A 23,260-nucleotide genomic window follows, 5' to 3' on the forward strand; every position below is an offset into this window, starting at 1 on the left:
GATAACTTCTAAGAACTGATGGAAAAGCTAAGAGGACAGGCTTGTGGATCATTCAGCTCACACTCTTACAATTCATAAGTTGTCAAATTCATCACTTGACTTGATGTTCAAAACCACCCTAGGAAGGGTTAGTTGTTATCCTCTTTTCATAGATGGGAAAACTGAGGCCTAGAGAGACTTCCACAATTGACTCAGTCACATGACAAATTAATGGCAGATTAAGGATTCAAATTTAGTTTCCTTAATGTAATTCAGTGGACTTCAGTGGTCCCATCTCCTTGGCAAAGCTTCCAGATAGCCAGAAATTCTTGAGTGGATGTGAAAGTTAGAAATTACAATTTTCCTTCCCATTTATGTCATCTTTCTCAAGCTCTTCCCAGTTTCATAATTGCATTCCACTCAACTTGTAGACAAGTTTATTCATTAGCTTCGGAGCCAGAGCTGAATTCCTGGCTCTGGCTCTTTCTAAGTCTGTGTGGTCCCAAGAGTTATTGAACCTGTTTGAAAGCTCAGCTCTCTCATCTATACATTCAAGATGGCCAGTCTAGATGTCATTTCAAGTCCTTTCTAGCCCTAAACCTATGACTTAGAACTGTACCTAAAGGACTATCAAAATGTGCATACCCTTTGACCCAGCAGTGTTTCTACTGGGCTTATATCCCAAAGAGATCTTAAAGGAAGGAAAAGGACCCACATGTGCAAAAATATTTGTGGCAGTCCTCTTTGTAATGGTGGGAAACTGGAAACTGAGTGGATGCCCGTTAGTTGGGATGTGGCTGAATAAATTATGGGATATGAAAGTTATGGAATATTATTTTTATATAAGAAACCATTATCAGTCTGATTTCAGAAAGGCCTGGAGAGACTTGCATGAACTGATGCTAAGTGATGTAAGTAGAACCAGCAGATCATTGTACTTGGCAACAAGATTTTGTAATGATCAATTCTGATGGACGTGGCTCTTCTCAATAGTGAGATGATTGAGGCTAGTCCCAAGGATCTTGTGATGAAGAGATCCATCTACACCCAGAGAGAGGCCTGTGGGAACTGAGTGTGGATCACCACACAGCATTTTCACTCTTTTGTTTTCTTTCTCATTTTTACCATTTTGATTTGATTTTTCTCTTGCAGCAAGATAAGTGTATAAATATGCATGCCTATATTAGATTTAACATATATTTTACCATGCTTAACATCAATTGGATTACTTGTCATCTAGGGGAGGGGAGAAGATAAGGGGGAAGAGGAATTGGAACACAAGGTTTTACAAGAGTTAATGTCGAAAAATTACCCATGCACATGTTTTGAAAATAAAAAGCTTTGATTAAAAAAAAATCTCTATGATCTAGTATACTTGGGGCATTCTTAGGAGGTAGTAGCTTTCTCAATCTTGTCTGAAGATTCCCACCTGTTGGGGATGTACAAAGCTGAAAAGTGATCTTAACAGCTTCTGAGATCTCTTCTGAGACTAGTGGTTGGAAAAGCCCAAAGGAAAAAGCAGAAGTACCTCCTCCTTGGGTCAGGAGAGTAAGTTCCTTAGGAACTCAGAGACAACTATCTGATTATATTAGACTCCTTCCTTTGTCCTCTGTAATCTTCCTCAGTTGGCTAAGTGATTCCATGATTATGGGTTCTGCTGAGTCAACTTAGAGCTTCTCTTTGAAAGTTTCTTGAGGTCATGGATTATTTTTGCCTTTCTCAATCAGTCAGTAAGCTTTTATGAATATTCTTCTTTGTGCCAGGCACTGTGCTAAGCTTTAGAAATACAAAAGAAGGAAAAAAAAAAAAACTGTCTTCAAGTAGAAAGGGATTATTTACTGAATAAATAAGAAATAATTAATAGAGAAGGCACTAAAATTAAGAGTGCTTGGCCAAGACTTTCTGTAGAAGATGGCATTTTCTTTGGGCCTTAAAGAAAGCCAGGGAATCCACTAAGAGGAAGAAAGAGAACGTTCCAGACACATGGGGACAATTCCTTGAGGCGAGAAATAAAGTCTTTTTCTGGGAACAACCAGGAAGCCAGAGTCAATAAATCTTAAGAGTATATACAGGGGAGTATTATATAAGAAGACTCGAAAGGTAGGAAGGGGCTGGGTTATAAAGGGCTTTGAATATCAGACAGAACCTTTTGTATTTGGTCTTATAAATGATAGGAAAAGTCTGGAATTTATTTTATAGGGAAAGGGACATGTATACTTATCACTTAAAATAATGCCTGGAACTCAGCAATGCTTAATAAAGGTTTGTTGATTGGCTGATTAAACATAGAGCTACGGTGATCATATAGAGATATGTAGCTCTAGAAAAGGAAATGGTCTTAGAGATCATCTGGTCAAACATTGTTACTTCCCAGTGGAGAAAAGTGATGTCCAAAGAGAAGAGATGTAAGTCTCACTGTCCCAGGGCTGAAAGGTGATTTCCACCTTCTGACTCTTTCCATGGTCCAAAGCTACCTCTCAATATGGCAGTGGAAGTAGTAGGTCAGTTGATCAGTCACCAAAAGTTTAAGCATTTACCATGTTCAAGTGTGCAAAATGTGAATTGAAGCAGGAACACTAGAAAGTGATCCCAATTGATTCCTCTTTGACCCCTGGCTTAACTGTTTGTTACTGATGTCACCCTGAGCAAGTCCCTTCCATTTTCCTGGGCCCAGTTTCTTTCTCTCTAAAATGAAAAGGTAGAATTAGAGGCAGCTACCTTTAAAGTTTCTTCCTACTTTAGCATTATGAACTCATGGAACAGTCGAAATCAACCAGCATTTATGAAGCATCTACTATGGTGCCTTTGTCCCAGAATTACAAAAAATAAAACAGAAATGTAGTTTCTACTGGGAAGGGCATGTGATGAAGAAGAGGAAGAGGAGGAGAAGAAAAGGGAGAGAGAAGAGGAAGAGCAAAAAATTCTAACTATGATTAGGAAGGTCTTCCTGGAGAAGAGATCATCAGAGTGAGCCTTGAAAGAGGCTTGGAACATTAAGAGACACAAGAGGAAAGGAAGTTTATTTAGAATAAATCCATTTTCAAGAGTTGATATTGATTTGCTGGCCATGTAATAAAATCCATGTCAGCAAGAGGTCTTCAAATTTCAAAGAAGCTTTATTTAGCGCATCTAAGTTCTTTGTGGTCTATACTTTAAGAATTTCTTTAAGCTTTAGGGATTTTGAGCAGCTGTTTAATAGTGAAGGCAAAAGAAATAGAAGGAGAAAGGGAGGGAGGGAAGGAAGGAAGCAAAGAAGGAAAGAGAATGGAAGAAAGGAGAAAGAAAATGAGAAAGGAAGAAAGAGAAAAGTGAAGGAAAGAATATAAGAAAAGAAAAAGGGAAAGGGGGGGAGGGAGAAAGAGAGATTCCTACCTGCCAAGAATTGGAATGGAAAATAGGAAGAGGCCCTGAAACTAATGAAATGTGTTATATTGAAAACATTATCTGGAGGGGCAGAGTGGGAAACTGGTGAATATTTTGGCTTTTCAAAACAGGGAGTGTGCCTCCCAAAGAAGACAGCTGGAATGCATGGAACCTTTCCAGTTAAAACAAGGAGCAGAGCACATGTTCAGTCCGGCTTTTCCAGGCCAGCCTCAGCAGCTCTGAGCAGGGCTTTGCCCTCGGGCAGCCAGGAACGCCTGGATCAGGGAGCTTTGGAGGCCCAGAGGTGCAGGGCTAAGGCGGGCTCATCCTCAGGGAGATATCCTGATGGGTGGCCACAGTTACTGTCATTCTGGCTTCTCTCTGTGGGGGTTTTTTCCCTTTCTCTTAGATCAAGAAAACTTTCTCAGATAGTGTGTCCTAGTGATAAGACTCAATTCAACAAACATTTATTATGCTCCTCCTTAGGAGAGGATTAGGCAAGACCCTGGAGAAACAAAAGGAAAAAAGCTAATAGTTCCTGCCCTCAACGGGTTTGCATTTTACCAGGGGAAGCCCAGGGAAGTGAATGGCCCAGTTTGGTTGAAACATGGAGTCCATGGAGGGGAACAGTGGGAAGCAAAACTGAAAAACTGGGCTGGTTCTAGACTTCTAAACCTTGAAGGCCAGAATATTCATCAATAGGCATTAAGTATCCATATGCCAGGCACTCATTTAATCAAATACTAGACGTACATAAAGACAAAAGTAATAGTTAGGCCCTACCCTCAAAGAGCTTACATTCTATTGGACAGGATTTAGCTTTAATTTGGCCCACAGTGGGAAGACCTGGAAATAGTGTGAGCAGAGGAATCATGTGATCTGACCAGTCCTTAGAGAATTTATGTGACTGGTAGTAGGAAGAACAAATCAGAGGGAAAATAGACTAAATTTGGAGGCTTCTACGGTAGTCTAGGAGAAAAGGACAAGTGCTTAGAGAGGCTGGGGTAAGAGTAGAGAGACTGGTACACATGGGGGAGATGTTTTTGAGGTAGAATTGATAGAACTTGACAACTGATTGGGGTTAGCAAGATGGTGAATGAGGGAAAACAATTGGATCTGGTGGTGTGGAAGCCAATATGGTGGTTTTGGAGATGGAAAAGCCTCAGTTCAAATCCTGTCTCAGACTTTTGCTATTGTGTGATGGTAGATAAGCCATTTAGCCTTGGTTTCCTTATTTGTAAAGTGTGAATAACAATATCTATCTATTGAGGATAAAATGAGATATTATGTTAATGCCCTCTGCAAATCTTAGAGGTTTGTCTATGTTAGTCATTGTTATTGTTAAGGCTCTAGGATTTCAAGCCTGGATGACCAGATTGGGGCTGGGGAATGGTGATCTTATTGATGGAAATAGAGAAATTAGAGGAGAAGGATGATCTTAGGGGAGGTGAGTTTAGCTTTAGCCACATTGAGTTTGAAGTTGATCCTTGAAAGATATTATGGTACAAGGGAAAGAGAACAGAACTGCCTTGACAAGGCAGTAGACACCTGGGGTATTATTCTGCCATTGACACTGATGGTGTATAGGATCTTGGACAAGTAGTCACTCAAACTCTGTGGGCCTCAGTTTCTTAATCTGTAAAATCAAGAGACTCTAAGTTTCTATTAACCTCTGAATCTATAATCCTTTGAGCTGCTGATTGGACGTGTAAATTGAGCTGGGCAGCAGGCAAAATGGGAGGCTGGATATTTAGGAAAAAGTCTAGCCCTGATGCATAGACAGGGCTAGCTTCTGCCTCCAGCTGGTGACTGAAGTTCTGGAAGGGGATATATTTGTATCAAGAGAGAATGGAAGAGAAAACCAAGGACAGAATCTTAGGAGATCAACAGGAAGGATAATGAAGGCACCATCGATTTAGGAGCCATGTAAGGTGAGGTATGAGAATGGCAAGGAGCAGCGAACGACAGGGTCATTTGTTGCACAGAGGTCACGGAAGATGGAAACTGAAAAGAAGCCATTGATTGTACGGATCTGGAGATCGTCAGGCACCTTGGCAAGAGTTGTTTCTGCAGAGTGATGGCGACAGAAGCCAGATGGTGAGGGGCTGAGCCTCAAGGGGGTGGGGAGAAACCAGAGCCTGTGGACAGAGAAGAGGCTCTCTTTCTAGAAGTTTGACAGCAAAAGAGAGAGAGGATTACTAACCCTGGGGGTGAAAACAGAGGCAAGAACAGGCTGCTTGAGGATAGGGTATAAGGAAAAGAAGTGCAACTGTTAGAGGATAAAGGTGTGAACTCCTTTAAAGGTGTGAACTCTGAGCTAGAGAATTGTTAAGTACCAGACAACCGACTTAGCACCTAGTAATAATCCTAACAATAAGCAAAAATATGGCAGGGGGTCATTTTGGGGGAAAGGTCATATAAGAAATAGCAAAGACTTAGCTCAAGAGCTAAGAAGGGAGACATCTTCTGTCTGAGAGAGGAGAGGAGAATCTGAATGGCAAGGGAGTATGGAACAGGACATGGAAAGATTTCAAGGTTGAGTGAGAGTAAATCACTGAGGGAAGTCATTCTATCATTCTAACTGTAGGATCTTGGGTAAGTCATGTTTTTAACTTTAAAACAAAAGCATTGCAATGAAGGAGCCTGAGCTTCCTTGAAATTCAGAGTCCATGGGTCTATGAGGCTTTCAGCCACTAGCTGGCCTCTTCTCAGGAAAGTGGGAGAAATGACTCTCTGCTAAGAGAGAAAGAACAGAGGCCATGGATTGCACTTGGATTCCCCACACAACCGAGCCAAAGGGCTTGGAGCATGTCCAATATTCAGGTTATATGGCTAGTCATCTTCATGCCCCACAAACCAATTATCAGCCACACCATAGCTTCTATTGTCAAGAAAAACCAAGCTACATCAGATAATGAGAATGAAAGTAATAAGAAGACTGGTGTTAATAACAATAACAACTAACATTTATATGGCACCTTCTATGTGCCAGGCTCTCTGCTGAGCAATTTACAATTATTATTTCATTTGATCTTCACAGCAATCCGGGGAGGTAGGTACTATGATTAGACCCATTTTACAGAATAGGAAACTGAGAAAAATGGAAGTTAGCTGAATACCATCAAATCACACAACTAGAAAGTGTCTAGATTTAAATTCAAGGACAATGCTCTATCCACTGCACCATCTAATTACCCAATAACAATTGCCATTGGCGATGAAATAATGGCAGATTATGTCATCTGTTTTCTTATTATCTCAGCTCTGTTTTTGCATGATTGTCTGTGGAATTTAAAGATTGCCTAGACTCAGGCTGTAACAAATAGCCAAGTAATTGTAATTAAAAAAAAAAAAAAACTGGTTTCCAAGAGCATATCTAGTCTTTATATTGTTTGGTCCTAAAGAAACTCATGTTCTTCATCAATAAAATGGAAAACAATCCTTCTACTTCCCGGCTCATATTCTGGGACTATTGGAGAAACTTAAAAGTCCTCTATAAATGGGAATTGTAATTGTCAGAATTGTCCCAGGGCCAGAGAATAGGATAGGGGACTGGATCTGTAGTTTCATTGCTGTACAGAACTTTAAGGGGACAAAATGCCCTTCACTGTCAATCAGCTCAGTATTCTTTATGTCACGAATAGTCTTAGAGAGTTGCCAGAGCAGTGATTTTTAAACTTTTTCCACCGAAGACTCTCTTTTGCCTGAGAATATTTCATGTATGTAAATATGTAAAATAGGTATACAAATCAAACATTTACTGATAGTAAATCACAAAGAAATTGATTTTAAAACAATTCTTTGAAGTGAATATCATTTTATCATCTATTAAAGAGAAAAGCAAATTTGCATACTAATAAGAGGGATGTACTTGTTTGTTTTTAAATGAAATATTAAATTGAGGCAGAATGTTTGACGGCTTTTACGGTTGCCAATATTTTCATGACCCCCACCTTCAGTTACATGATCCACAGTTTAAGAAGCTTTGGCCTGGAGTGCCAGGGGGTGAAGTAACTTGCCCAGCGTCCCACAGCCGGTTTGTATCAGTGGCAGGATTTGAATCTACGTCTTGCTGGTTTTGAGCTCTTTATCCACTAAGCCATATTCTCTCTTAAGAATTGAGCTCCTTATCATTTTTCATTTGAAATAACACCAGGAAAGGGCGAGCCATCGTGACTTCTTCCCTAGAGGCAGGGCTCTGAAGGAATTCTGTATGAATGAGCTCCATAAGTAGTTGTGGGCCACATAATCATGTAGGCAGAGGAGACCCTGACCATCCCCACTTTCCAGCAGGTCACTCATGGAAAGAGTTGGTAATCAGCATCATTGGCTGACTTGGTGATGACTGGTGACTTGGGCAGCCAGTGGAGAGAACCACCAAAGTGCCTGAGGATGATGACTGTGTTCTTTTCTTTACCATCCCCTCCATTGATTCCAAACAAGAAGTTCTCATGGAGCAGTTTCGATGTGCAGGATTAGATGATGATCTCAAAGCTCTCTTAGAGCTCTACGCTGTGGACTTTTGTTAGTCTTTATTCATCTTCTGCATATGCAGCTGTTAAATGGTCATTTTGTAGATGTCATAAATGAAATGCAGTGTGATGGAATGGTTAGAGAAGTGGTCTTAAGACTGAGTAGATGAGTACCCATTATTCTTCTCAGCTATTCAGATGGTTTATTCTGGGAGGATGGAACTGGTTTTATTTTTCTCTAAAGGCAGAGACAGGAGCAAGTTTAATCTATGTAACCAGCACATTCTTACAATTAGTCCATCCATAATTTGTAGGAGATCTCCCAGGCTAGAGCACATCCAGGATTAGGCCACAGGAGCAGAAGACAGGGAGGAGGCAGATTTAATAATTGACTTCAGGAAAATCTTCCTAACCCTTAGAGCAGTCAAGAAGGTGACTATTCTATCATCATCCTTAACTCTCTTAAAGTCAGCCCCCTCCCCAAACTCTACTAGACAGCCTTCTGGCACCGCCAACAGGAAGCTCATGGAAACCACAGAGCTCCAACTGTAGCACCATACTGGAGAAGAACGATATCTAAAGGGAGAAGACCTAGTAGGAAGCACAGAAATCCTATGGGATATCTGGGTCCCTGGGAAAAATCACTTCAGCTCCTATCAAATTTACCTTCCCAATTTCTGGAGGGGGAAAGCATGGGCAGAGATTAGTTTGTCTAAAACACATCTAGGAGTCTGATGGACTGGAAGACCAGCGGAGTCAGCACTGTGTTGTAGATACCACAAAATGAATGCCATTGAGCCTGAATTAAGGAATCGCTCCCAGTCATGAGGAGGAGATAGTCCCATAATCCTTTGCACAGGTTAAATTGTATTTAGTGCCAGGGAGACAAATAGGATATTAGCGAATTAGACAGAGAATAATGGAGGCTTAATGGGGGGGGGGGGAGTCTTGAGTCCAAATCATGCAAGGACCACATCATCTTCCTTAATCAATCATAGCATTAAGATGATTAATTGTTGTTCAGATTATTGATTGATGAGGATTGCTATCATTTGCATAGCAAATGCTTTCCAAAATGTTTTACATATGTTGACTCAATTGATTTTCACAACGACCCTAAAGGAGAGAGGCTGTCATTATTTTCATTTTAAGAAGGAACTGAAGAGGTTGAGCTTGGAGGAGAAGAGATTCAGTCAAGTCACCAAGAGGCTACAAAGCACCTCCTATGTGCCAGGGGATATAATAAGATCACAGATTTAAAACTAGAAGAAACTAGTCCAACTTCCCCATTTTATAGATGAAAAAACTGAGTCCTCAAGAGGTTAAATGATTTCCCCCAAGTCAATCATATAACATATGGCATGATGAGGTATCCATTTATTTGCAGGGCTATCATGGAGAAAGGGGATGGAACTGGTTTTATTTTTCTCTAAAGGCAGAGACAGGAGCAAGTTTAATCTATGTAACCAGCACATTCTTACAATTAGTCCATCCATAATTTGTAGGAGATCTCCCAGGCTAGAGCACATCCAGGATTAGGCCACAGGAGCAGAAGACAGGGAGGAGGCAGATTTAATAATTGACATCAGGAAAATCTTCCTAACCCTTAGAGCAGTCAAGAAGGTGAATGGATTACTTTAGGAGAGAGTAATCATTTATTAAGCGCTTACTGTGTATCAGGCATTGTAAACTTTGAAAATACAAACACAAATTTAAAAAGAGAGAGAGAGAGAGACAGAGACAGAGACAGAGACAGAGAGAGACAGAGACAGACAGAGACAGAGAAACATAGAGAGAGAGACAGAGAGACAGAGACAGACAGACAGACAGACATCCACTGTCCTCAAAGAGCTTCCATTCTAGCACAAAGAGAGTTCCAAAAAGTCAAGGAGCTTCCATTGTAGCACAAAGAGAGTTCCAACAAGGGAATGAGGGGGAAGATGATTGAAAAGTCCGGTCAAAGGTTGTGGGGGAAAGAAAGCTGACAGGTGGTGGATTTCCCCTTTACCTGAGGCCTTTAGGCACTGTTAGAGACATTTATAATAGGAGGGCCTTATGGGTACAAGTTGATGTAGGTGACCACTGAGTTCCCTTCTAGCCCCAAATTCTCTTAATTTCTTGGTCCCTACCTTTAACATCTATAAGAAGAAGTTCAGAGTTAGATGCTGTGCAGCAGCCTTACCAATTGAAATTCAGTTTCAGTCAATGTGTTCTATGGGAAAAACACTGTAGTCAACCCTGGAAACTGAATGTCAGTCAGGGCTGAAATCCTCTCAAGAAGCTTACAATCTAAGGAGGGTGAAGGAGGAAGCCATATATATCCAGATAACTCTGACCCAAGGGACACTGTCTTAGTCTGGGACAAGGAAAAGGTCTGGGCCAAGTTCTAGGAGTTATTTGAGTAGGGTGAGCTGCCTTTCAGCAGCTGGTGGAGTTTAGTGCAAGGGACAGTAGTTTGAATGTCTTTGGAGAGAACCAGGAAGTACCAGACCCGAATGGGGACAAAGAACAGGACTCATAACAGAGATTTCTGTGATGCTTTACAGGCCTTTACAAACATTGTCCCATTTGAAACTCACATCACTCCCTGTAAAATAGGTCTTTGGGCCTACTAAACATTAATCCTGCTTCTCCTCAGATAATTAAGAATCAGAAAAGTTAAATGTCTAAAGTATAATAAAGTCTGAGTTAGGTTTTAATTTTTTATAATAGCTTTTTATTTTCAAAACACATACAAAGATACTTTTCAACATTCACCCTGTCTTCCAAATTTTTCTCCCTCCTTTTCCACTACCCCCACCTAGACAGCTAGTAATCCAATATAGGTTAAACATGTGCAATTCTCTTAAAAATATTGTCCACATTTATTATGCTGCCCAAGAAAAATAAGATAAAAAAGAAAAAATGGAAAAAGGAAAAAAAGCAAGCAAACAACAACAACAAAAGGTGAAAACACCAAGTCATGACCCATACAATCAATCCCCATACTGGTTGCAGATGGTGCTCTCCATCACAAGTCCACCAGAACTGGCCTGAATCATCTCATCATCATCATTGAAAGGAGCCAAACTGAGGCAGGATTTAACCTGAGAGCTTCCTGGCTGCAAGTCTACCCCTGCATGTATCATCTCACATGGCTCTCCCACCATTCTACAAGGGAGTCTATGCTGCTTCTGACATATCTCCAATCCCAGCCTATTCAGCCTCCATGAATCCTCTGTCACTTTCAGCTCAGATCAGGGCTGCCTTAGACTTTATTCAGAGCTGGACCTGAGTGAACTGATCCTCAGGCCAGCTCTGACCAGCCAAGACTATCAAAGGCAAAAAAGAATCCTCAGTTTCTAATGTATCAGGCAGGACCAATTTTCTCCATCTAGCCCTTTGCATAGCCTTGTTTCAACTTGAAAAATGAAAGCCTGAAATTTATCTTTGCCAAAGTTTATCTGGCTTGTCTTCTGAGAATCTGACCATGACACTCTCCAGCAGCAGGCTTGACATGGCTCCCATGGAGGCCAGGGCTGGAGTCTGCCCTGACTTCTGAGGAAACACAAAACACTCCTCCTCTTCCAAAGCATCTGAGGCCAAACCCCTGTTTCTGGGAGGCTTCAGAAATATGTCCATCCTGACCCCTGACGGGGCCAAAGTGACCTCTCAAGCTGTCACCCATCAGGCCTGGGTGGGTCCCTGAATTTCCAAAATGGACACTGACCCTCCAAATGCCAAGGATGGAGGGCAGAGATGATAGAAGCAGAAGGAAATAGAGTTCCTTCCTTTGCAAGTTGCACAGTTCCCTGGCCTCAGGTTCAATGAGAATTAACCAATGTGACAATAAGACTAACTTTAGAAACACATCCCTGCTCCTTTTTCCTCATTCCACTATTCCCAGTACTCTGCAAGTTCAACTTGCAGCAGAAAAGTCTGACTGACTGGGTATCAGGCTGAAAATACGGCCCGGCCCAGGGCCACGTTTCTGTGATTGTGTCCCAGGTCGAATTTCAGCAAAGGCAAACTCAGACACACAAGCATGCTTGGATTCAGCTTTTCAGTCAGTTTTACTGGCCCTAAAGACATAGAAGACCTCAAGATTTAGAGAGCACTGGATTCAGCATTGAAGGGCCTGAGTTTGATTCCTGTACATGAGACCTAGGACAAATGATTTACTTTCTGGGGATGTCAATCTCTTTATCCAGAGAAGATGGCAGTCTCTTCCAGGAGCAACATGGCCCATTGGATGAAATGCTGCCCTTGGTATTAAAAGAACCTAAATTCAAATCCCACATTAGACACTTAAGAGTTGTATAGTCCGAGGCAAATCACTGAGCTTTGCCTCAGTTCCTTCATCAGCAAAATGGGAAAAGAGCTTCAACTATTCCATGTCTAAGGTCAAATCAAATTTTAAATATATTTATGATATATTTAAATATGTATTATTATATATTATATATAACATATCAATAATATATTAAGATATATTTAAATATAAATATATACAAACCAATTTCTTAGCAAGCAATGTTTGCCTTTAAGTACTTAAGGTATAGAGTTAGTGCCCCCCTTGGCTTATGGCAGCCACTTCATTGTATAGCTCAGGACCACAAACCTTGGACCTCAAGGCAACCACTTCTTGGAAGTCAGGGTGGAGATATATAAAATTCAGTGAAAGAATATGTAAGGAAGAGGAGGAGAAGAAAATGTCAGGAGAGATGCTTACTTTACACCCTTTCCATTTAGCTTTTCCCCATCCTATCCCCTAGACTTTAACTATTTTCTGAGTTCTCAAGAGGTGCTGCCAAAAGGCTGAAACAGATCTGGAGCAGGAAACAGAAGCATCAGGGCCAGTCAGAGAGGAAAAGGGTCAAAGGAGTCACCCCTTTGTCTCACTACATTCCCAGCATCCATTAGTCTGCTCTGCTTGCCCAAATTCTCAAATCTATTTTTAAACACAAGATTTCAAAATGAATAAGATAATTCTAGAATGAGCAAGGACAGGATGGTGAGTGGAGGACTGAACTATCATTGGGTCAGGGTGACATCAGTGTCTCCTGAGTGGGCCTGAGTGGGAGATGTGCCTGGTGAGTGATGTTGGCCTCAGGTGATGGCAGTCATCAGCCAGAACATGATGCTCATGACCAGGGAGAGGGGTTAATGGCTTTTTTGATCAGCTTCAAGACACTATAGTTTGATTGCAAACTATGAAGAAATCAGTCAAGAATCATTCTTGAGTCTATTTTTTTGTTGTTGTTATTCCTAGTCTTAAATAGTAGTGCTTGGGTTGGGATGGAGGATATAGTTTGGGAGGAGGGAGACAAATAGTTCCCAGAGGAAAATGGTGTTATTGAATATCACAGCTAAGGGTGGAAGTCTATGAAAATCCAGCTGAATATTCACTTAAGCTGAGCTGGGTGGAAGAGACCAGAACATGGAGCTTAGACAGAACGTCATCTGAGTCAACTTCTAAAGTTCCAGTACTGATGGTGGCCATGACTTGTTGGCTGAGTCCTTTTTGCTCCAAAAGAACCACAGATCCAATATTGGAAGAGATCTTAGAGTTCGTCTAACCCAATCTCTTAATTTTACAAATGAGCAAACTGAGGCCTAGAGAAGTGAATTGTGCAATGTCCTACAGTTAGGAGCTGTCCAAGGTACATTCATAGACTCACCAATTTAGGCATGGATACAGGCTACCTTGTGCAACCACCTGTTGTTTTACAGCTGATGGAACTGAAGCCCAAAGAAATTCAATAACTTGCTCAAGTTCACACAGATTGTAAGTGTCAAAGGAAGCATTTATAGGCTCGTTGACTGCAGGCTGAAAGAAACCATAAGGATCATCTATTCCAAGGCCCTCATTTTATAGATTAGCAAATTGGATCTGAGAAAGAGGAAGTGTGTTTATTTTTTTAATAAAGCTTTTTATTTTCAAAACATATGCACGGATAATTTGACAACATTGACCCTTGCATAGCCGTGTGTTTCAGATTTTCTCCTCCTTCCCTCCACTCCTTCCCCTAGATGAGAAGCAATCCAGTATATGTTAAACATGTTAAAATATATGTTAAATACAACATGTATAAACATATTTATACAATTTTCTTGCTGAATGAATCAGATCATAAAAGAAAAGTAAATGAATAAGAAAACAAAATGCAAGTGAATAACAACAAAAAGAGTGAGAATGTTATGTTGTGATCCACATTCAGTTCCCACAGTCCTCTCTCTGGGTGCTGATGGCTCTCTTCATCACTGAACAAGTGCAACTGGTTTTAATCATATCACTGTTGGAAAGAGTCACATTCATCAGAATTGATCATTGCATAACATTGATGTTGTCGTGTATAATGATCTCTTGATTCTGCTCATTTCACTCAGAATCAGTTCCTGTAAGTCTCTCCAGGCCTTTTTAAAATCATCCTCCTGATCATTTCTTATAGAACAATAATATTTCATAACATTGATATGCCATAACTTATTCAGACATTCTCCAACTGATGGGCATCCACTCAGTTTCCATTTTCTTGCCACTATGAAAAAGACTGTTATAATATTTTTGCACATGTGGGTCCCTTTCCTTCCTTTAAGGTATCTTTGGGATATAGGCCAATAGAAACACTTCTGGTTCAAAAGATATGTACAGTTTGATAACTTTTTGAACATAGTTCCAAATTGCTCTCCAGAATGGTTGGATCATTTCACAACTCCACCAACAATGTATCAGTGTCCCAATTTTCCCACATCCCCTCCAACGTTCATCATCTTCTTTTCTTGTCATCTTAGCCATTCTGAGAGGTGTGTAGTGGTATCTCAGAGTTGTCTTAATTTGCATTTCTCTGGTCAATAATGATTTAGAGCTCCTTCTCATATGATTAGAAATAGTTTTAATTTCTTTATCTGAAAATTGTTTGTTCATAGACGAAGTGTCTAAAGACACTAAATAAGTCAGAATCCCAATAGCAAAATATACTCCTGGTCATTCCAGCTCTGAATTCTCCATCTAGAACATTCATACCCAGTTTTTAGGCATGGGGCAGACCAAGTGAGACCTTTCATTTAAGCTATCATAGCAACATAATGTTGGTATAGAAAGAATTATGATCATTGACATTTGGAGAACTGAAAGATTGATTCATGGTGGTCATTGCAAACATAATTTCATTGGATCCCCATAACAACCCTGCGAGGTTTACCAAAAGTACTTCAGGGATTAGTTGTCTCTATTTACAAATTGGGAAACTGAGTCAGTGAGATAAAGGGACTTGTCCATGTGACTTCTCTAGAAAGCTCTACAGCCAAGAGCTGAATCTAAGTGTTTCCTGAGTACAATCCAACAGTCTGTATTACTCAGTTCTCAACTTGGGTTGAGCATTGAACTCAAGTCACATAGTAACCTGATTTATTTGAAGATACTTCCTCTCTCTTGGCTTCAGTTCACTCATCTATAAATGAGGGATTTAAAACAGATGACTACAATGGTTTCCTCCAGCTTGCACAGTGGATAGGGAGGCAGCCTTATCATCAGAAAGTCTTAGGTCCTTTTTCTCGCTCTGACACTTAGAAGTTATACAAACCTGAGCAAGGGTGTGAATCTCTAGCAACTCCCTAACATTTATCTATGAGGTATAAACAGCCAATATCTTTTCTGACAGAGAGAATTCCCACACTCAAGGCAACCACACATAACTGATGTAATATCCTCAGATAAGATGATAAGGCAGGGAGTCCCTTCCCCTTGCCTTCCTTAAAAAAGGATTTATCTAAAACTATCAAATATAAAATTAAAGTCAATATTTCCTACTCTTTCCATATAAGCATTAAAAACCCTGGGCAAATGATTTGGAGGAGAGAGGAGTGCAAGATGGGAGCTAAGGAACGACACACTTTTTAAAGCTATAAGATAACTGAGTGTGTTTGTGAAAAGATGGGGAAGCAGAGAAACGTGAGATGGAGAGGGTAATTTTGGGTACCAGTTTCTGAAGAAGGCAAGAGAAGATGACACCAAAGGGACAACTTGAGACATTAATGCTGAGAAATACACAAGATTAATGGATTTGAGAGAGTGCATCTTAGATGGCCACAGTCTTTTCAGTGAAGTAAAAAAATAAGTTTAAATTCTACCAGTGAAAGTCTACACCTGCCCTGTAACTTGTATTGTTCATTAAAAGTCTAGCTTCTTATCCATATTTTCTCTTAAGTATATAGATTTAGATATTGATGGTATAGATTTTAATAATACAGATATAAAGAATAAAAAGCTTCTCTGTCAAAAAAAACTCTGGTCAAACATCATATTGATGGGCTAAAATATGTGGGATAAAAAGAGAGACATTGTAGAATGGGGAAAAAGGGTTTTCTTTGGAGTCTAGCAACTGCATAGAAACTTTGGCTTTATTTCCTACCCAGAAGACTCTTCAAGATTACCTATCCTCTCTTCTACCAGTGAAGGTCTACACCTGCCCTGTAACTTGTATTGTTCATTAAAAGTCTAGCTTCTTATCCATATTTTCTCTTAAGTATATAGATTTAGATATTGATGGTATAGATTTTAATAATACAGATATAAAGAATAAAAAGCTTCTCTGTCAAAAAAAAAACCCTGGGCAAACATCATATTGACAGACTAAAATATGTGGGATAAAAAGAGAGACATTGTAGAATGGGGAAAAAGGGTTCTCTTTGGAGTCTAGCAGCTGCATAGAAACTTTGGCTTTATTTCCTACCCAGAAGACTCTTCAAGATTACCTATCCTCTTCTACCAGTGAAGGTCTACACCTGCCCTGTAACTTGTATTGTTCATTAAAAGTCTAGCTTCTTATCCATATTTTCTCTTAAGTATATAGATTTAGATATTGATGGTATAGATTTTAATAATACAGATATAAAGAATAAAAAGCTTCTCTGTCAAAAAAAAAAAACAACCCCTGGGCAAACATCATATTGACAGACTAAAATATGTGGGATAAAAAGAGAGACATTGTAGAATGGGGAAAAAGGGTTCTCTTTGGAGTCTAGCAGCTGCATAGAAACTTTGGCTTTATTTCCTACCCAGAAGACTCTTCAAGATTACCTATCCTCTCTTCTACCAGTGAAGGTCTACACCTGCCCTGTAACTTATATTGTTCATTAAAAGTCTAGCTTCTTATCCATATTTTCTCTTAAGTATATAGATTTAGATATTGATGGTATAGATTTTAATAATACAGATATAAAGAATAAAAAGCTTCTCTGTCAAAAAAAAAAAACTCTGGGCAAACATCATATTGATGGGCTAAAATATGTGGGATAAAAAGAGAGACATTGTAGAATGGGGAAAAATGGTTCTCTTTGGAGTCTAGCAGCTGCATAGAAACTCTGGCTTTATTTCCTACCCAGAAGACTCTTCAAGATTACCTATCCTCTCTTCTGTATATTTGCATGTATTGAGTTTTATGGCAGCTGATAAATATTATCTACCCCTTCTGTTAAAATGTAAGCTCTTTAAGGGCAGAGAATGATTTTTCCTGTCTTTATACCCTAAGTATTTAACATGGTACTTGCATAACAAGTATAGAATAAATATTATTTATAATAATAAATAAATAGAATAAATAAATGAAAAATCAATAGAATAAATAAATGATAAATAAATATAATAAATGATTTTAAATTGAGTGGTTGGTTGATTGACTGAAATCATTCAATCTTCTTGGTTTCAGTTTCCCTGATTATAAAATAAGTAAGTGTGGAGAGGGAGAGAGACTATAGAATGCTTAGAATCTCTTCTAGTCCTAAATCAATGAATTCTGCCTTCTCCAGTATAAAAGTGTTTGTCTTTCAAAATCTTGTTAGCCAGGCCATTTGTCAAGGGTCAAATGGTAGGGAACTTCCCAAGGAAGAGAGCTTATTAATAACTCACTATTTTGTCTTTGATTACAGAAGAGAACAGATGTATCAGCTCCAATGCAGCAACATGTACCAAGTGCCTGGGGCTGGGTCCAGAGTGTGGATGGTGTGCCCAAGAGGTAGGCTCGTGGTCTGTTTCTAAACTGGACTTCATGACCTTAGTCAACTGGGTCGAGGAAATACCCAATGGAAAGAAAGAGAGGGAGGGAGAGAGGGCCATCGGGACAATTTTCCTAGACCTTATTATTGGAGACAGCCTATCTGGCTTTATGAAAATAAAGTGTAACCTTTTTATTAGGAAAATTACAGTAATTTAAAAATAAAGTGCAAACCACTTTATGTTTTCCATCTGGTCCATAGACAGCATTGGCAGACAGAGATAGTCCCTTTTTGTAGGCTCAGCCGACTTTGGCACAGTGTGCCGGCCCTCATTTATTTTAAGCATTTAATTATATTTCCAAGCTGAATCATGCTCATGTATAGGCTTATTAAATGTCAACAAGCTAATTTATTAGTTGTGTTTCATTTGTCTTTGTTTGAAATACTTGGAGATAAGTCCCGCTCTCCATTACGCAGCATGGTACAGCATTTCCTTTGTAACTAATGGAAAAAATGATATGTTCTCTCTGTCTCTGTCTCTCTTTTTCTTTTTGTCTCTGTCTCTCTGTTTCTCTATCTCTGTGTCTCAGTGTGTGACTCTCCCTTTCTCTTCTGCCTTCTGTCTTCTTCCTCTCTTTATGTCTCTCTCTGATATGTGAAGCTGATCTGTCAATTATCATGAGAGGTTATGATCCAGGTCCTGGAGCGTTGTGTGTCATAAGAATTGTATTTCTGCTTTCTGCCAAAATCAGCTTATTACAAATAGCAGAATTCCAAAGCCTACTACCACTAAGAAATCCCCAAGGAGCAAATCCTGATGGGGTCTTTGAGTGTTTCAGTTAGTTGGGGTCATCATCTCTATGTGTGTGATTGGTAATTCATGGATGGAGATGGACTAGATTTATTCATTATGTTATTGCCTTATTAAAACCCTCTGCTGATTTGGGTGTCTGTCCTTGTGGAGCCATGTATGCCAGGTTAATTTTAGGTATTTATGAATGGCTGGTAGGGTGAGCATCCATGGGGTTCTTGAAAGTAAAAGGTCACGTGACTCCAGAATTGGAATTCTGAAGTTGTTTTGTTTGCTGTTGTTGTTGTTGTTGTTGTTGTTGTTGTTTTTTTTTTGTGTGTGTGTGTATGTGTGTCATAGATTCCTTGAGCTGTCTGGTGGTAAAGCCTGTGGACCCTTTATGAGAATCGAGATTTAATTGTATAAAATACAAAAGAAAAAATTATGTTAGTTGTTGTTTACATTTTTGATATGGTAATAAATGTAGAGCAGAAGGAACTGGGGAGCCTGGTTGCTGCCCTCTGTAAAAGCACTGGGAAGAGCCCAGTTGCCCTCCTTCCAATCAGAGAGGAAAGGAGGCTGAGGATGTGTTGTCAGTCAAGGCTAGAGTCAGCAGCATGGTAGTATGATTAGATGGGATGAGCTTCTCCTGGGAAGGAGGTCTTGTTCTGAAGATGGAAGCAGGCAGATTGGTATATGCCCAACTAGCACAGGACTTGCCAGCCATTTCCAAATCCCTACTTCTCAATGCAGAATCCCTCATATACTCACATAGGGTGACTGGCTCCCATTAACACCTCACCTTTGCATGGGACAGAGGAGGGGATGGAAGAGTTGAGTCTCTACTGTCCCTAAAGCTGACTGCCCTCCTCCTTTTTCTTTATTGCTAGATTTGCCCTTTTTCACAAATAGGGTTAAGATCACATGAAGCCTTTCTCTTTGCTGTTTCCACTCTAATAAGTAAAATGTCACTGAGAACAGGAATGAATTGGTTTGGTCTTTCTTTTTCCCAAGGCTTACCATAGTGCCTTGCATGTAATAGGTGCTGAATGCATATTGAGTTTTCAAATCAATCCGAGGAGTGAGGAAGAGTAGAAACTTTGCTGGACGTGTCCCAAACCAACACCACTATCTTTTTTAAAAAAATTATTATAGTTTTTTATTTACAAAACTATGCCTGGGTAATTTTTCAACACTGACCCTTGCAAAACCTTCTGTTCCAACTTTTCCCTTCCTTCCCCCCACCCGCTCCCCTAGATGACAGGTCTTCCCATATATGTTAAATATGTTAAAGTATATGCTAAATACAATATATGTATACATATTTATACAGTTATCTTGCTGCTCAAGAAAGATCAGATGTAGAAAGAAGGTAAGAAAAACCCAAGAAGGAAAACAAAAATGCAAGCAGACAATGATAGAAAGAGCAGCACCACTATCTTACCAAATGTAGGCGGTATTTCTAGGATTGTAGGATCGGAGATGTAGACCCATAAAGAACATCAGGGACTACCTAGCACAGCCTCTGCTCTTTATAGATAATGGAGCTAAAGCTATCAGAGTTAAAAGACATATTCAAGATCACACAGCTCGTAAGAGTTGAAGGAAGAATTTGAGCTCAGACTTTCTTGATTTTGAGGCACCATACTTCCCCAGGTTAAAATGATCACTCTATCCCAATTCTCTTATTTCAAAGGTTCGAAAAGTGAGCCCGAAGAGATGATGTTATTTGCCCATGATCGCACAGGTAGCACGTGGCAAATCCGAGACTCCAACAGCTTCTCCCACTCCCAATGCAGGGCCTTTTGCAAGTGTTCCAGACTCTAATGGAAACCATGGCTTTTGCTTCCTGTTCTAGTGCTTTAATAATATTCCCGGAGAGCTGTTACAAGTGCCAGGAGGCTATCAGCTGTGGCTGTGGTATGTTTTAGCCAGAGTGGTTTGGCATGAGAGACTGAAAACTCGATATAAATTCCAGTTCTCGGCCAAATTTCTTCCTAGCCAGATTATGAGGGCTATAGAAATGGCAGAGCTGGAACTAGGGCAGGGCCTTTGGGTCTTTGCCCTAAGCCTCTGATAACATTTAAAGTCCCTCGCCCTCAGAAATAACTGAGATTAGCACCTGACGCACAAAACTAACTAAAGTAAGAAACAACCAAAAATGGATAGCGTGGAATAAGAGACAGAGCCAGCATCAGAGTCAGAAAGGTCTAGTTCACGTCGTACCCACACATTTTGTTTCCCATTTGTTTCAATTGGTCTAACTCTTTGTGATCCCATTTTGAGGTTTCTTGGCAAAGGCACTGGAGTGGTTAGTCTTCTCCTTTTCCAGATCACTTTTTGGATGAGGAAACTGAGGCAAATAAGATTAAATGACTTGCTCAGGGTCATACATTTGAATTCATATCTTCCTAACTCCAGTCCCAGTGCTCTCTCCTGCATAGAGCACCCCTCTGACACACTCTAGCCGTGCAATGCTTGAGGCTACTATGTGATTATGAATTGCAGATAAAGCATCAACCCACATTGGTAGAGATTCCTCTGTCCATCACTCTTTCCCTCCTTTCTTCCCTCTATCCACAGAGCACATGATGTTCTTATCTACAGATATTCTTATAAGCATTTTTTTCTCTTTTATATCTTTAAATCCTCCCAAGATATCTTGGGTTTTACTTTTAGATTTCTCTCTTAAAGACCAGACCTTAAACCAAAACCAATCTGATTCTCATTGGCCACCAATAGGTCGTAGGCCAAGCCCCATTTGGTCATTGTTTGGATCCTGATTGACTCAGCCTGAATGTAAATAGCAGTCATTTCTACTTTGGACAGAAACCCCAAGAGTCTTCCCCTCCCAGATTCATTCATTTATATTTTTTCTGGATAAGGTAGAAGAAAATCTTTGCCTCAATTGCTTTAATCTCTGAACTGAACTGAAACCTGTTAGCATAATCTTAGCTTAAAAAAGGCAAGATCTCCCATTTCATCGAGGACCATCTCCAGTCATCTTGGTTTATATCTTGGCTTTGGAGGAGAAAGTGAGGCAGGTGACCTTGTACAGTCCTCTCACCTAAATCCAACTTCACTTGCATGTTATGGCATCACCTCCCTGATATCATGACCCTCTTCGAGAACAAAGGTCAAACAACAAGTCAGTTAAAAAATCAGAGATCTGGTCCCAACCCCCCCCCAGAAAACACTAGATGACGTGCTTTGGTTCCCCTCTAACTATAGTCCAGTTTAGTCAATAAACATTTACAGAGCACCTACTAAGTGCTGAGTACTGGAGATCCAAGGAAAACATTGAAAGACAAGTATCCTTCCTTACCTAGCCCTACCCATCTTCCCAAATAAGAGCAGCTTTCCCATTTGTGGACTCATATTATCCTGGAATATCTCCCCTATGACATCACACATCTGATTTTGTCACAAAGCTTTCTCTTCTCTGGTAAAACCTCAACTTCAAATGGTCAAAACACTGGTATGAGGCCCCTTGTTTCCTGCTCAGTTCGGAAGCCAAAGCTATTTATTCATGATAGCTTTGACATATGGCTTAGTCAATGAAAAAAGAGAGAGAAGTCTTCTCTCTAATTTCCTGCCCCTACCCTGCATAGAGAGGCCTCAGACTTCTGCAATGAGTGGAGATCTTGTACCAGAAGAGTCAGCACTAATAAGGCAGGGGAAGTATCTATGGATAGAGGTGAGGATTGTTCGATCCAGCCATTGAGAGAAAAAGACCAAGTACACTGGCATGGGGTGACCCTAGGGGAGAAGTGGAAGGGAAGCTCTGTTCTTCACAGATAAGAGGAAGACCGTCCTATTTGAATCTCTTCTAATCCTATAGACCTGGCACATTTAATTTTCAAATATTAGTTTAAAGCACAAGATTACAATAACACATTTAAAAAGAGATTCCAGTTGTGGAACATGGAAATCATGTGAAAATATTTTTACCTCACTTCTCCACCCCCTGCTGATTTCCTTTTTCTCTTTGCTTGTGAAATAACTATAACTGGAAAATATAGGGATGCTATTAAAATCATTTTGAGATGTTCTTTTGTTCTTTCTATTCTTTTTCTGGAGATGTGGGAGATATGAGAACACACTGAAGTATCCTTTCTACCTTTCCTATTTGGCCTCAGTCCAAATTGTGCCTGGAGAAGTGCATGGTGGGCAATGAGATAGCACATATATGCGGAGGTAAAAATGTAAGCTCCTTGGGTAGGGATTGTTTTGGTTTTGCCTCTGTATCCCTAGTCCCTGTCACTGTAGCTGATGCATAGAGGTAAGGATAAACACTGACCCTCTGATGTCACTGATATAAGTGACTCCCAGATTGAAGAAACTCTCTCAACCCAACCAGGACATATAGATACATTTTCCTCTTCACCTATAGGAGCTTCCCAGTGTCCCCAGCCAATATTTCAGAGACAAGACTTAAACTCAGGTTTTTTCAGCTCCCAGGCCAATTGCCTTGAAATGAATCTTGATAAATGCTGTGGATTTATTGATTGGATAACTCCTTCAAAGTTCTGGTTTCCTCCTCAAGTCCTTACTTCATCCCCATCTGTTTACACTGTGTCTCTGAAATAGAATGCGCATTTTGAGGGGACAGTCAAGATTTTTTTTTAATTCTTGACTTTACATTATCAGCATCTGGCACAGTGCCCTACACTTACTAGGT

The 23,260-nt window shown here is 40.0% G+C and overlaps 1 protein-coding gene across 2 annotated transcripts in view; it reads left to right on the plus strand.

Annotated features, from left to right (window-relative positions):
• The window catches only part of ITGB8 (integrin subunit beta 8), a 119,372-nt gene that overhangs the window by 16,593 nt on the left and 79,519 nt on the right, over positions 1–23,260 (plus strand). For both annotated transcript variants that reach the window (XM_074268496.1, XM_074268497.1), the window contains exon 2: positions 17,724–17,809. In XM_074268496.1, the coding sequence (XP_074124597.1) occupies positions 17,724–17,809 (86 nt within the window). The remainder of the gene's footprint in view (positions 1–17,723; positions 17,810–23,260) is intronic.

Source organism: Sminthopsis crassicaudata, chromosome 5 (genome assembly GCF_048593235.1).
Source record: "Sminthopsis crassicaudata isolate SCR6 chromosome 5, ASM4859323v1, whole genome shotgun sequence".
NCBI classification, from domain to species: Eukaryota; Metazoa; Chordata; class Mammalia; order Dasyuromorphia; family Dasyuridae; genus Sminthopsis; species Sminthopsis crassicaudata.